Source organism: Suncus etruscus, chromosome 11, assembly GCF_024139225.1.
Source record: "Suncus etruscus isolate mSunEtr1 chromosome 11, mSunEtr1.pri.cur, whole genome shotgun sequence".
Taxonomy (NCBI): domain Eukaryota; kingdom Metazoa; phylum Chordata; class Mammalia; order Eulipotyphla; family Soricidae; genus Suncus; species Suncus etruscus.
In genome coordinates, this window is record NC_064858.1 from 4,640,389 (window position 1) to 4,653,629 (window position 13,241).

At 54.0% G+C, this 13,241-nt stretch overlaps 1 protein-coding gene and 1 non-coding gene across 2 annotated transcripts; both read right to left on the reverse strand.

The window, feature by feature from the left end:
* Positions 1 to 250: 250 nt before the first annotated feature.
* ARRDC4 (arrestin domain containing 4) lies at positions 251 to 12,555 on the reverse strand. Its single transcript, XM_049782724.1, is given in 18 exon segments — positions 251 to 360; positions 644 to 798; positions 1,679 to 1,694; positions 1,696 to 1,743; positions 1,745 to 1,783; positions 1,785 to 1,845; positions 2,352 to 2,416; positions 2,419 to 2,478; positions 2,480 to 2,506; positions 2,508 to 2,618; positions 4,705 to 4,812; positions 6,803 to 6,859; positions 6,861 to 6,951; positions 7,169 to 7,235; positions 12,318 to 12,376; positions 12,378 to 12,436; positions 12,438 to 12,491; positions 12,493 to 12,555. Coding segments are annotated over 18 exon segments (1,197 nt in total). The 3' UTR covers positions 251 to 303.
* Positions 9,615 to 9,777, reverse strand: LOC126023081 (U1 spliceosomal RNA). The gene has a single exon (XR_007500294.1). It is a non-coding gene; the product is annotated as a U1 spliceosomal RNA (small nuclear RNA).
* Positions 12,556 to 13,241: the final 686 nt, after the last annotated feature.

The window sequence follows — 13,241 nt, forward strand, 5'->3', positions numbered from 1 at the left end:
GCTATGTGGGCAGAGGGCGTGAAGGCCTGACCCAGGGGTCAGCGGGTGTTTCTTATTCAGTGTGTTCCTGACATTTCCTGCTACAGCCCTCCAAATCTAGTCTCGACTCCAAGGGGCCCACATGGATGGAAAATTTGAGGGTGCTCTCCTGCCTCCTCACCCCATTCTTTAGAGGGAGGACAAAGAGTTGCAGTCACCTCCCATGTCTCTTTACGCCCCGTGCTGGGTTCTCACGTTTATCTACTTCCCACCCCTCTCTGCCCGCGTGCTTGGGGGTGTCTGGCCATGGGCTCTAGGGTCTGTTCAAAGCACGAAGGAGCAGGGCTGCCTCTCTTCTCTGTCGCTGGGATGGGGGTCGACCTGCAAGGAAGGGTGGCGGGTTAGGAATGTGTCCCTTCCGGGGGGGGGGGGGCATTCCCCAGGCTGACTCAAACATTGGAATGTGTGAGGGACCCCTTAAGCGACCCCTTCCTTGCACACACCCAATGCACAACTCCTCCCTGCCCACGGTGCAAGGCTGTGTGTGACTCTGGAGGGAAAATGCACCACTTTGTTGGTACTCCTAAAGTAGCCCCAGAGGAACCTCTTTTCTAGGGACACCCAAAGCAAGGGGGGGGGCCACCATTTCTTGCGCCTGACTCACCTCAGAGTAGAGTGGGGGTGGCTGGAAGAGAAACTCGTGGATACAGGCAAGCATGGGGCAGCCATCGTCTCCCTCGGAGGGTGTTGGCTGTGGGTAGGCGGGCAGGTGTCTGGCCAGTTCCTCCTCCGAGACCACATCGGCATAGTTTGGGGGTGCTGAGAAAAAAGGGGGGTGAGAGATAAGCGACACGTTCCTGAGCTCACAGACAACCGTCATTTGGAAGGCTCTTCATGGGAGGGGCCAAGAAGGGTACCCACAGGCCCCTGTCCCACACCCCCCAATCAGCCACGTTTGTGTTAGAGCAAAAACCAGTTGTGCCCCTCTCAGGGGTACTGTTGCGCACTGAGCTGCTGAAACCCTTCCTGAGATGTGCGCATTGGGATCTAGGTGAAAAAAAAATCATCCAAATGTGGTGGTTGCACAGCGAGCATGGCGGTCACCTTGCAGATGGCAGACCAGGATTCCATCCCCCACATCCCATAGAATTCCTGGGCACTGCTGGGTATGGACCCTCTCAAAATGTGGTGATAGGACCAGAGCAATGGGACAGCGGGGAGGGCGCTGGCCTTGCACTTTAGTGGTCCTGCATTCAATCCCCGGTATCCCATAGGGTCTCCCGAGCCCTGTCAGGAGTGACCCCCTGAGCACAGAGCCAGGAACCAACCCTTGAGCACTGCCCCTTGTGGGCCGCCAAGTGGAACATTAAGCAGATAAGGCTCCTGCTTTGCAAACAGCTGACACGGTTGGATCCCAGTCAAGAATGATCCCTAGAGTAATAGAACCAGGAATAAGCCCTGAGCACTGCCCGGTGTGGCCTTCCCCCACAAAACCAAAACTGAAACCAAGTGGCTGCAGAAATTCTTGGTCTTTCCTCCTTTCACTGTTTTAGAAGTAGCAACCCCAGATCAGGAGGGATCACTGCAGTGCCTAGACAGGTGGTTTGGCAGCCACGTTGTGTCCCAAGTCAGCTGACTTCCAAAGCCCTGACTGAAAGGTAAGCGGGAGGGCAGTTTCGGGCGGCAAAGCCCTCCTCACCTTCCGGCTGCTCGGAGCATTGCCAGCGCCAGCCAGCTGACGTCCATGAGAAACTGGCTGGCCACAACTGCAGTTCCTACTGGCAAAGCCATTGAAGGGGACGGTTGCCAATGACCAAGGGCAGCTCAAGCATCAGCTTCTTAGCACCAGGGATGTGGATTGTAGACCTGAGGGCATGCGGGAAGAGGGCAGGCCCATCAGTGGGTGATGGACCTGCCGTGTTGGTCACCCGCTGCCCTGCTTCCAACGGCCACTCACAGTGGCTGGAGAAGGGAGCAAACCTGTGCAGCATGGGGCCTGTTTTCATGTGCCCACCATCACTTGAGGCATGCAGAAAACCCCACAGGAAGCAAGTCACCAGTGGTAGCCCCTTTCATGCGTTGCACCCTAATTCTAGTCTTCATTTTAGTGAGGGCCTCTTAAGCACTGGGGCGACTGCAGACTTGGTGAGTCAGGCCTGACTATCAACGCCAGGGCCCCGAAGGAGCAATCTTGGCCTTGGGCTCATAGTACCAGGGACCACACCTAGTTGGTATTTAGGGGTTGGGGTGCAAAACTAGGGGGTGTGGGGGGGAACGACAGGGAATCCTCAAGGGACCCGGAGTTTTTGGTCACATCCCCTGGGGGAAATGGTTTTTGAAATGAAATGAAAATGAATTTGTTCAGGCCCAGCCAGCTTACGGCCAGGGAGTAGTCAACTCGGATGATGCAGCAGTCCAGGATGGAGGGGGCTCACGGGAGGGAATCTTGAGGGTCTTCCCATTCCACGTGTCAGTGCTCCCTGAGGCGATGTGGTTGCCCCCGCACGTTGGCCACCATGTACCGGATTGCTCTTGGTCCTGCCTCGGGCCAGGTAGGTCTGGGGTCTGGAAAATGGCAGCCTTTGGGGCACGATGAGGCGGGAGGAGCAGTTCTCGATCTCGGCGTAGATGGGGATCGCCTCACCTAGGAGGAGAGCAAGGGCTCTGTCGGACATGTCTTGGAACCTTCTGACGGCACGAAACCAAAGTGGCTCCGAGACCTCCCCCCCAACGAGAGGTGGGGGAGAGTTTGGGATCATCCACCTAGGGTCCCTGCCAGGAGTGATTCCTGAGCAGAGCTGGGAGGGAACCCTAAGCACAGAGCCGGGAGCAATCCCCAAGCTCAGAGCTGAGAGTAATCCCAAAGCAGAGTTGGGAGTGATCCCCAAGCACAGAGCTGGGAGTGAGCGTTGAACAGAGCCAGGAGTAAGACTCAAACAGCATCAGAATTAGCTCCCAAACAACAAAACTAAGAATAATGGGGTCCCAGCATATGTCCTTTCATCATCATCATCATTATTGTTTTTTTGCTTCTGGGCCATACCCAGCAGCGCAGGGCTTCCTCCTGGTTTTGCACTCAGGAATCACTCCTGGCAGGCCTGGGGCGGCCCTATGGGATACTGAAGATCAAAGCCAGGACGAACCCATGCAAGGCAAATGTCCTCCCCGCTGTGCCACAGCTCTGGTCCCCTTGCTGTTTTTTTTTTTTTTTTGGTTTTTAGGCCACACCCAACGGCGCTCAGTGGTTACTCCTGACTGTCTGCTCAGAAATAGCTCCTGGCAGGCACGGGGGACCATATGGGACACCAGGATTCAAACCAACCACCTTTGGTCCTGGATCGACTGCTTGCAAGGCAAACACCACTATGCTATCTCTCCAGGTCCGCTGTTTTTTTTCTTTAACTGGAGAATTTAATGCACTTGCAATGTAAAGCAATGGGTGAGGTTCTCCTAGGCCATTTGATGGTTCTTTGGTTCTTCCAGAGCTGCCTCGCTCCTTCCCCTCCTTGCTCCAGTCTCGATTTGTGAAGTAATCATTTTCTGGATATGGGCCTGGATCCCCTTTTCCCCTTCTTTCACGTATCTGCTTTTGGACCGTGCTGTGGTTTTCTATGCCTGCACCTTATTACTGTTACCCCCTCCCCTCCAAACCACCAGGATAGTGAGACCCCCCACAGCTGGGCAGGGTCTGTGGTTGGTAATCAAGAGTGGCCTGGGGGAGGGGTGAGAGGCAGAGGCAGAAAGACGACGGAGGGCAGCTGAAGGAGGAGGCTGAAAATTTTAGCTTAGAAGCCAGGTGAAAAATATGCATATGGCGGACAGGGGCCTTGCAGTAAAGCTGATGTCTCCTGAAACATCCTCTGACCTGCCTGTAGATCACCTCTTTGCTATCACCCTGATATCTACAGATCCGCCAGGCTGTAAGGGCTGCAGGCACTGGCCAGGCTGAGAAAGGCCTCACCATCCATCCATCCACCATACTAGGATTTATTCATTAATAATTAATGCAAACATATTATTATTTTAAAATTGTGCCAGCACTACTGAAAAAACAAGGTGCAAAGAACCGCAGTGTCGAAATAGCCACGTGTTCGCCTCCTAACGAAGTAACATTGCAGCTCTGCCCAGTATCCATCTTAAAAACTGCTGCTAAGGCCGAAGAGGAAACAGCAGGTGATTTCAGGCCTTGTTAGTACAGAAGCTATGTGGAGGACTCCCACACCACCGCTGGTGACTTCTGTCAGATCCAACTCTGCTCAGTGCACACAAGAACCAACAATTCCCCTGCATAGGCAGGGGAGATGTGTACGTTTTTTACATATGGATCGTCCATCTGCTATGGGCCAGAATGCAGAGGGGCATGGGGCCCTCTGTGTGGAACTGGTCCTTCCCAGATGACAGCTGTGCTCACAATTGGGGAAAGAAAGTGGCTTGTGTGTGGTTTAAGCCTGAGCAGTGATGGCACCATGTTAATAGAAACCAGCCTAACACTCCTCAGTTTCTCTGGCTTAAATCTTTGTTGTCAAAGGACTACCAGGATTAAATCTATGTGGAACTTAAGCACTTTGAAGATGTAATAAATAGTCACGAATGGCCCCAGGACCAGAGAGCTTTCTCCATCATGGTTGGCCCTTCTGCAATTGTGAAACCAATTGCTAAGTGCAAGTCCCTGACGTTGAGTTGGTGGCAGGAGGGACTTCCTGCTGGGATGTTCGGGCGCCTCACCTCACCGTTACAGTACCCCTTCCTTTCGATCTTGGCACTCAGTGACACGGGACCGGAAGTGAAAAGCCAGCAGCCGACCATCTTCTCTTGAGTTCTCAGGACAGGGCTCTGGAAAATTCCCGAGAAGAAAAGGGCTTGAGCTAAGCCCCCCCATAACTCACACACAAACACACACAGATGCACGAACACGCCATTCACACCACAGAGGGGGGAAAAGTCACAGCATGAAGTATGATGTTCAAATGAGGGTCAACCCTGGCTCGATCCCTGGCACAGCAGAGGGTCCCCAAGCACCGTCAAGGGTCACATCTTGAAAACACAGCCAGGAGTTGGTCATCTGGTTTTTGGTGGAAGGGAACCACACCCAGCAGTGCTCAGGGCTTGCTCCTGGGTTTGTGCCCAGAGTTTGCTCTTGGCTTAGGGTTTACTCCCGGCACAAGGGATGCTGGGGATGGAACCTAGATCAGCTCCATGCGAGGCCAGTCTACTACGGCTCCAGTCCCAAGACTAGCAACTTTGATCTCTTATTGTTTTCCTTCCATCATTTTAAAAACACTGGCTAGATGGGGCCGGTGTGGTGGTGCTAGAGGTAAGGTGTCTGCCTTGCAAGCGCTAGCCACGGAAGGACCTCAGTTCGATCCCCTGGTGTTCCGTATGGTCCCCCCAAGCCAGGGGCAATTTCTGAGCGCTTAGCCAGGAGTAACCCCTGAGCATTAAATGGGTGTGGCCGAACCCCCCCCCCCAAAAAAAAAACAAAATGAAAAAACAACACTGGCTAGAGAATGCAAATCTACCATCCTGAAAAACTCTGCCCTGCCCTGTTGTGTTCAGATCCAGCCAACGGAAAAACACAAAAATCCTTCGTTCACATTATTATCTTTTTTTTGGGTCACACCCAGTAACGCTCCTGCATATGTGCTCAGAAATTGCTCCTAGCTTGGGTGATGATATGGGCTACTGGGGGATCGAACTGCGGTCTGTACCAGGCTAGCGCTGGCAAGGCAGATGCCTTACCACTACGGACCACAGCTCTGGGCCCCTTCGTTCATATTTTAAGGAAGAACAAACCAGCCCTCAGGGTCTTGTAGCAGCACTCCTGAGAGGGAAGGTCTCACTTGCTCTGATTTGGATACCATGGAGTGGTGGATAAAAGACGTAAACTCAGGGGCTTGAGCGGACAGCACAGCAATAGGGCATTTGCCTTGCACGCACCCAAGCCAGGATAGATGGTGGTTTGAATCCCACCATCCCATATGGTCCCCCGAGCCTTCCAGGAGTGATTCCTGAGCGGAGAGCCAGGAGTAACTCCTGAGCACTGCTGGGCATGACCCAAAAACCCAACCCCCCCCCCCCAAAAAAAAAGAGATGTGAGCTCATTAGTTCCCATCTCGCTTGACCTCTCTCAGGTGCCCATACTCTTTTCCAGGAAGATGATTCCAAGTTCAATGCTTTACTGTGGCTAACATATGTCCCAGGAAACCAACCGGGCAGCCACGCATTCTCACGTAATGTGGGCAAATAGGTGCAGAACAGTCCCTGCCTCCATGCAGGTGGCTTGATGAGGCTTCTCTGTAATGACAGCTCCTCACCCAGCTACTACTGGCCCCTCCAGAAGTCTGATATCCATGAATATGACCACCCCAAGGAAGAATGTGTACTAAGCTGTATTAATGCCTCTCAAGCCTGCTTTCTTTTTTCTTTGGGGGTGGGGGGAGACACACTGGGCGGTGCTCAGGGGTTACTCAGAAATTGCAGCTGGCAAGCTCAAGGAACCATATATGATGCCAGGAATCGAACCTGGGTTTGTTCTGGGTCAGCTGCATGCAAGGTAAACACCCTACCACTGTGAGATCGCCCCGGCCACACCGCTTTGCTTTTTCTTTTGGCAAAGCCAAAAGATGAGACCTACAAAGCAAAGCCCTAGATGAGACAGGGCTGAAATCTGGGGTGTTAGAACCCGCTTTGTAAATCTGCTCAGCCTAGACTCACATGCTAAGGATGAAGGTCTGGGGGATCAGGGCCCTGTGGTAGGACAGACAGACTGGCTAGAGGGAAGGCAGAGGGGGCCCTCTTGCTTCCCAGCCTGGGATGGACTCACGAGCAGAGCTGGGGTGTTGACATCGATGTGGCTGACAATCTGCAGCTCCCGCCTCACCGCTTTGGTCGGGTGTCGCGGGGCACTCTAGAACGGCCTGTACGCAGTAACGGATGCTCCCGAACTTCCCAGAGAAGGAAGAGACCAGGGGCCTACAGAGAGGGAAAGAAAGAGAAAGGGAGAGAGAAAAGGAGAAAGGGGGTAGAGAGAGACAAAAGAGAGAGATAGAGGGAGGGAGAGAGAAAGGGAGAAAGAGGGAGAGAAGGAGAGAGTCAGTCTGTCCTGCTAGTTCCCCCAGTTGGATTGCAAAGGGGAGACGCTGAGTGGTGCCACTGGCATACTGGGTGGTGGTGGTGGTGGGTCACTTACTCAGACGGCAGTTGGAAGCTGAAAGGAAACTCGTGTTTTCCAGGTGGCAGCAGGAGGGTGCCATGGCCTGGAAACAAAGAGAGCAACAAGGTTTTAGGTCCCGATGGCTCAGCATTGCCTTCCAGATCAGGACGCGGCTGGGAGATCTGCTGGAGGCTCAGAGACTGGAAATTTGGTTTTTGGGGCCACATTCAGGGCTGACTCCTGGTCCTATGTTCAGGGATCACTCCTAGATGGAACCCAGGTTGGCCTTGTGCAGTGCAAACACCCTCCCCGCTGTCTGACCTCTTTGGTCCCTGGACTGAAAAAAAAATCTTGTTTCATTCACTGGATGAAACTCAGAATTGGGGTGCAGGAAGATGGCTCAAAGGATGGAGACAAACCCGTTTCTGTAACTGACACTGCATTTCCCCCATGCCATTGCCGGGAGGAGTCCCCGGAGAACCCCATGAGTCACGTGTTGGGAGTAGCTCCAGAGCAATGGAAGGATCAGGCGCCATATGGAAACGTGACTCATTTGGTTGTTTTCATTTTTGTTTTTGAAACCGAGTGGGACCAGCTTTAAACCCGCGTCTAGAGTATCGATCGGCAAATGGCTTGATGACAGTCAGCAGTACCCAGAGCTGGTGGGCACCCAGATATCCAGACATGTTTGTTCCCTCAACCTCTGACATTCCCACAGGCCAGGCAAGCAGCTCTACTAGAGCCCTGGGCTGAGCAGAAGTGGAACCTCAGAGGGGCTTGGCCACATGAGAACTCTGGACTGTGGGCACAGGCAGCTAGGAGGATGCCCTATAGGAAGGAAGAAACTGCCCAGCCAGCAGAGACTTTTCTTCCTGTGATCCCCCATATCTATCTCTCTCTTTCTCTCTCCTCTCTCTCTCATACACACACACTGCAAACAATGTTGATACCATAGTTATCAACTTCTCCATGCCTCTCCTGTGCTGACATAAAAGCTCTGAGTATCACCAGGTATGACCCCAAAACTAAACAAGATGACTGACTGCCTGAAATGCAGCCAGGAGACCTTCCTCCAAGACGCACCTGACCCCCCAAACCCCCACCAGAAAAATGGGGCACCAATCATTGAGACCCCAAACCCACTGAGACCCCAAAGAACTCTACTGTGACATTTCAACCTTTAAAGCAGGAGGGTTTGGAGAGATGGGAAAGCCACTGGCTTTGATTAGGGTGACTTGGGATGGGTTTCCAGGACCCCGGCAGCCCTGCCAGAAGCAATGGGGCGTCAGCACAGCGCACTTTTGGGCGCCTGCCCCCAAACTAATAAATAGTAAAGCAGGGAGGCCCCGTCTTTCCCAGTCAATGTAGATGAGCGTGGAAGCTTGATTAAATAGAAATATTCTATTTGGAGGCAGACTGTGGAATCGCTGGGACATGGGGCATGTCCAGAGACAGGGGCCGAGTCCAGGAGTGCGGCAACACAGATCAAGGACAGATGGTGTCCCAGTGGGCGAGGAGGGGTCTCAAGCTCTCTCTGATCGCAATGCTGAGACAGAACTCACGCTGGTCCTCTTTAGATAGCGGGCTTTGGCTGAAGTTCTTGGAAACGAGTGGCAATGTGACATCTATGTTGCAGGGACACTGAGCACTGGGGCTGCACATGGGTGACTACCTGTAGCATGCAGAGGTCCCTCCATACTCCGTTTTGTCTGCTTCCTTCATGGTAGAGTCCTGATTGCAAGACTGATTGATCAGATGAATAATCCCAAGGGTAGATCTTTTTTTTTTTTTGGGGGGGGGATCACAATATCCATCTTCTTTTGGTTTGTTTTTGTTTTGGGGGCCATACTTAGCTGTGCTCAGGGAATTGTACTGGATTCTGGGGATGAAACCTAGGGGGGTTGTGTGCAAGGCTAACATCCTTTCCACTGATCAACCTTTTTGCAAATCTGAGTTTCTTTAGAACTGAGTGTTGAGATAACAGTGTTGAGGCCTGTACACCTACAACTGTAAATCTCTAATCTTCTTAGAGATTCTTGGGGTGCTTGTTTTGCCTTGGTGAAATCAACAAGGAGACCTCCAATCCTTAACCCAATTGCAACTCTCCCACATGTCCTGTGTACACATTTCAGGGTTCTGGGTTTTGGGTTCAGGGTTCTGCCGGTTTTCGGGGATTAATCCTCGGGGGCTGGCCTCAGGACTAGAAGCCATCACCAGGGAGCAAACTGGGTTGATGGCGTGAAAGATGAGTGCCTTTATCCCTGTACTTTCTACCTCTCTGGCTCTTGTTTATTTATTTTGGGTTTTTGGATCACAACCGGCAGTGCTCAGGGGCTACTCAGAAATCGCTCCTGGCAGTCTCGGGGGACCATGTGGGATTCCAAGAATTGGACCAGGGTTCGTCTGGGGTTGGCTGTGTCCAAGGCAAACGTCCTACTGCTGTGCTATCGCTCTGGCCCTTCTTTTTTTTTTTTTTTTGCCTCAGGGGAGAGTGCCAACGCAGTCCCCCACTACCACAAATTATGCAGCCGAGTTTCCCACGTTTGGGGAAATCGCAGGGGTCAGCACACCCGGAGTGCAATGGGTAAGCCTCGCCTGGGGAAACCACCTTCGTGATCATGGTATCTCCCCTGTCAGGCAAGATGAAGATTATTTTTAGGTTGTCTACTGTATCAGAATGGGGGCTGCAGGGGAAAGCCAGGATCTGACTTGTAAGGAAAAAAAAAAAAGATTATGCCCAGCCTTTTGTTTTACTAGTGCAATTTTTCACTGCCAATCTTGGTTCTAATTGATTTTGCCTCTACTGACTCAGGAATCACAGGCCCAGAGTCCAAAGTTCTAGGCAAAAAACCCATCATCTTTGTTGCTTGTTGTCTTCTGCGTAGTCTGCTATTCTCGAAGGGAAACAGGACAGAAGGAGCTGATCCTGGAGCAGGCAAAAGAGGAGGTACCACAGCTGTTCACCCCCAGAAAGCCAGCTCAGTTTTCTGGCTTGGGGGATTTGGGCCCCTACGTGGTAGTGCTCAGGGGTGACTCCTGGCTCTCTGCTTGGAAATCCACTCGTCAGTGATACTCGGGGAGACTCTTCTGCAGTGCCAGGGGATCAAAGATTGAGTTGGCAGCGGGCAAGTCAAACACCATCACTCCCTGTCCCTTTGGGATTTCAGGGCCATTGCTCAGGAGTGCAGTTTCTGCTCGTCCTAACCCAAACTGAGGAGCTGGCTGTAGACAGTCGAATCTTCCTGCAGTGGGGTGAGGCAAGGTGACCACTTTCCTGAAGGTGCCTCTGACTCCGTGAGGAGTAAATGGAGCCATCATGGACTTCACTCTGAAAAGGCTGGCGGGGGCAATCATCCTTCTTCGTCTGTAGATGATGGCAAGTTCAGCTCAAGATGATGGAGGACTCCTGTATCCTTGCCTGTCATCCCATCTCACGGTTACTGAAATCAGTTCCTTGCGTCCAGTTTTCACAGGTCACACCAGGGGCACTTTGGCAAAGATTCCCCGTTAACAATCCTCATTGATTGGGGTGGGGGGTAGATCCTGCCTGTTAAAGGCCTGTCGGGCTTCCTCTCCTGTGGTGAGGGTGAGTTCCAGGGGAGAGCACTGGGGTGTGTGTGAGGAGCACTTCTAAGCGAGCTCCAGGGAGCAACCTAGAATCAACCCGAAGAACTTCAGAAGGATGGAACCAAGTTCAAGACACACTTCCCTAAAATCCCCAAGAGCCAAGGTTTCTTTTTTGCACTTGAGCTTCTTTCGTTTCAGTTTGGGGACCACACCCTCCGGTGGGTGCTCAGGGCCAGACTCCACAACTCCTGTGGCTGATAGGTCCTGGTTAGGCTCAAAGGAGGACAAAAAAAAAGGGGGGGGATGATCTGGGCTGGAAAGCAGAGTCGACTGTGTCCAAGGCAAGCGAGCACCTTCCAAGCAAGCAGTCCGATATATCATGCAGGCCAGGGTTGAGATTTTTATTTTTGCTAATTCATTCTGAACCCAGCTGGAGCAGAGCCTCTTCCTCCAGGGCCAGCCAGGAAAAGGAGGAGAAGAGTGGAGGTGCAGGGATAATGTGGAGAGGTGAAGGACCTCACGGGGGAACCCCCATACCTCCTGTCACTGCATCCTGAAGGCAGATAAAATTCTCAATTCCTGCCCTTCACCCCCTAGTCTACCCCCAGATTATTCGGTAAACTGAGAACAACAGCTCACACCCTAAGGAATCAGTGTCCAGGGTGTGTGTGTGTGTGTGTGTGTGTGTGTGTGTGCGTGTGTGTGTGTTCAGGTCTAGGCCTCAGTCCAGGTGTGTGTGTGTGTGTGTGTGTGTGTGTGTGTGTTCAGGTCTAGGCCTCAGTCCAGGGTGTGTGTGTGTGTGTTCAGGTCTAGGCTTCAGTCCAGGGTGTGTGTGTGTGTGTGTGTGTGTGTGTGTGTGTGTGTGTGTAACTGAGAACAACAGCTCACACCCTAAGGAATCAGTGCCCAGGGTGTGTGTGTGTGTTCAGGTCTAGGCCTCAGTCCAGGAGTGTACCTCATGCAAACCCCTGGTCCTTGAGGTAGGACATTATGGGGGGGATATTGTTACATGCCACAAACCCCACAGACCAGGTGTGTGTGTGTGTGTGTGTGTGTGTTCAGGTCTAGGCCTCTGTCCAGGAGTGTATCTCATGCAAACTCCTGTGTTTGTGTGTGTGTGTGTGTGTGTGTGTGTGCAGGCCTAGGCCTCAGTCCAGGAGTGTACCTCATGCAAACTCCTGGTCCTTGAGGTAAGACATTATGGGGGGGGGGGCATTGTTACATGCCACGCCCCCCAAAGACCAGGTGTGTGTGTGTGTGTGTGTGTGTTCAGGTCTAGGCCTCAGTCCAGGAGTGTACCTCATGCAAACCCCTGGTCCTTGAGGTAGGAGATTATGGGGGGCCATTGTTACATGCACGCCCCCCAAAGACCAGGTGTGTGTGTGTGTGTGTGTGTGTGTGCAGGTCTAGACCTCCGTCCAGGAGTGTACCTCATGCAAACCCCTGGTCCTTGAGGTAGGAGATTGTGGGGGGGCCATTGTTACATGCCACGCCCCCGCAAAGACCAAGCCTAGGTGGGGTGCAGCCCCTGGGTCCCCCCGGAGCTGTCTGGCGTGTCTGGCCAGGGTCTGATCTGGGGCGTGCGTCCTCCTCTCCTCCAGCCCAGCCAGCCACTCACCCTCGGGGGGCTCCCGCAGGCTCAGGCGGAGGTTCAGGTACTCGACCTGGGAGGCGGGCCCCCCAGGCGGCCGTGGCGGCGCCCCGAGCCTCCAGGCGCAGCGCTCGCAGGGCCACGGGCCTCGGCCGCCTCGAGCAGCACGTGGCCGGCCACCGTCTCCCCGCTGGCGTAGCCGGCCCGGGCGCTCGTCCTCGAACACCAGCCCCAGGCGCTGGACGCGGCCCGCCTCGCCCCCCATCCCGCCGGGGACCCCCGAGCGCGGTCGCCCAGCACCCCCGGCGTCCGCGCCAATGGCTGTCACGGGTCCGAGGGCCGCGCGCCGAGCAGCGACACCCCCGGAGCTCCTGGCAGCCGCGCCGCCGGCGGCTTCTGGCTCTTTAACAGATTCAGCCTGGGAAGGAAAAGGGGCGTGTAAAGCCCGCCCCCGCGGCGCGCCCATTGGCCAGCGCGGAGCCGCGCGCCCCTCCGATTGGCTATCACCGGCGGCCGCGTTCTTTCATTGGCTCTCCCGCGTCGAGGGGCGGAGCTGGCAGGCCGTGCGTGATCAGGGCCCGGTAGCCAATCGCGAGACGCAGGCGTGCACGTGCACAGGACGTTGATTGGCTGCGGGAAAGCACGGCCCGCAGCGCTGGCCAATGGGGAAGCGGTGCGTCCACGTGGACAGAGAATGGGGAAACAAAATTTGCTCCGAGGAGAGAGGCGACGGGGGGGGGGGGGGGAGAGACGCTTGTCTGCGGTTCCCATGGTTACGCGGTGGGCGTGGCCTCCGGAGGCTCCGCCCCATGGCAGGGAGTCACTGAATTTTTTTTTTTTTCCAGGGCCGGAGCTCTTGACTCTGCAGTTCTGGACAGTTCTGGAAAGTTCTGGAAAAGAATCCCAGGAAAGTGCAGCTCAGCAGTGCTTCCTAGAGAGAAGCAAAGGGAG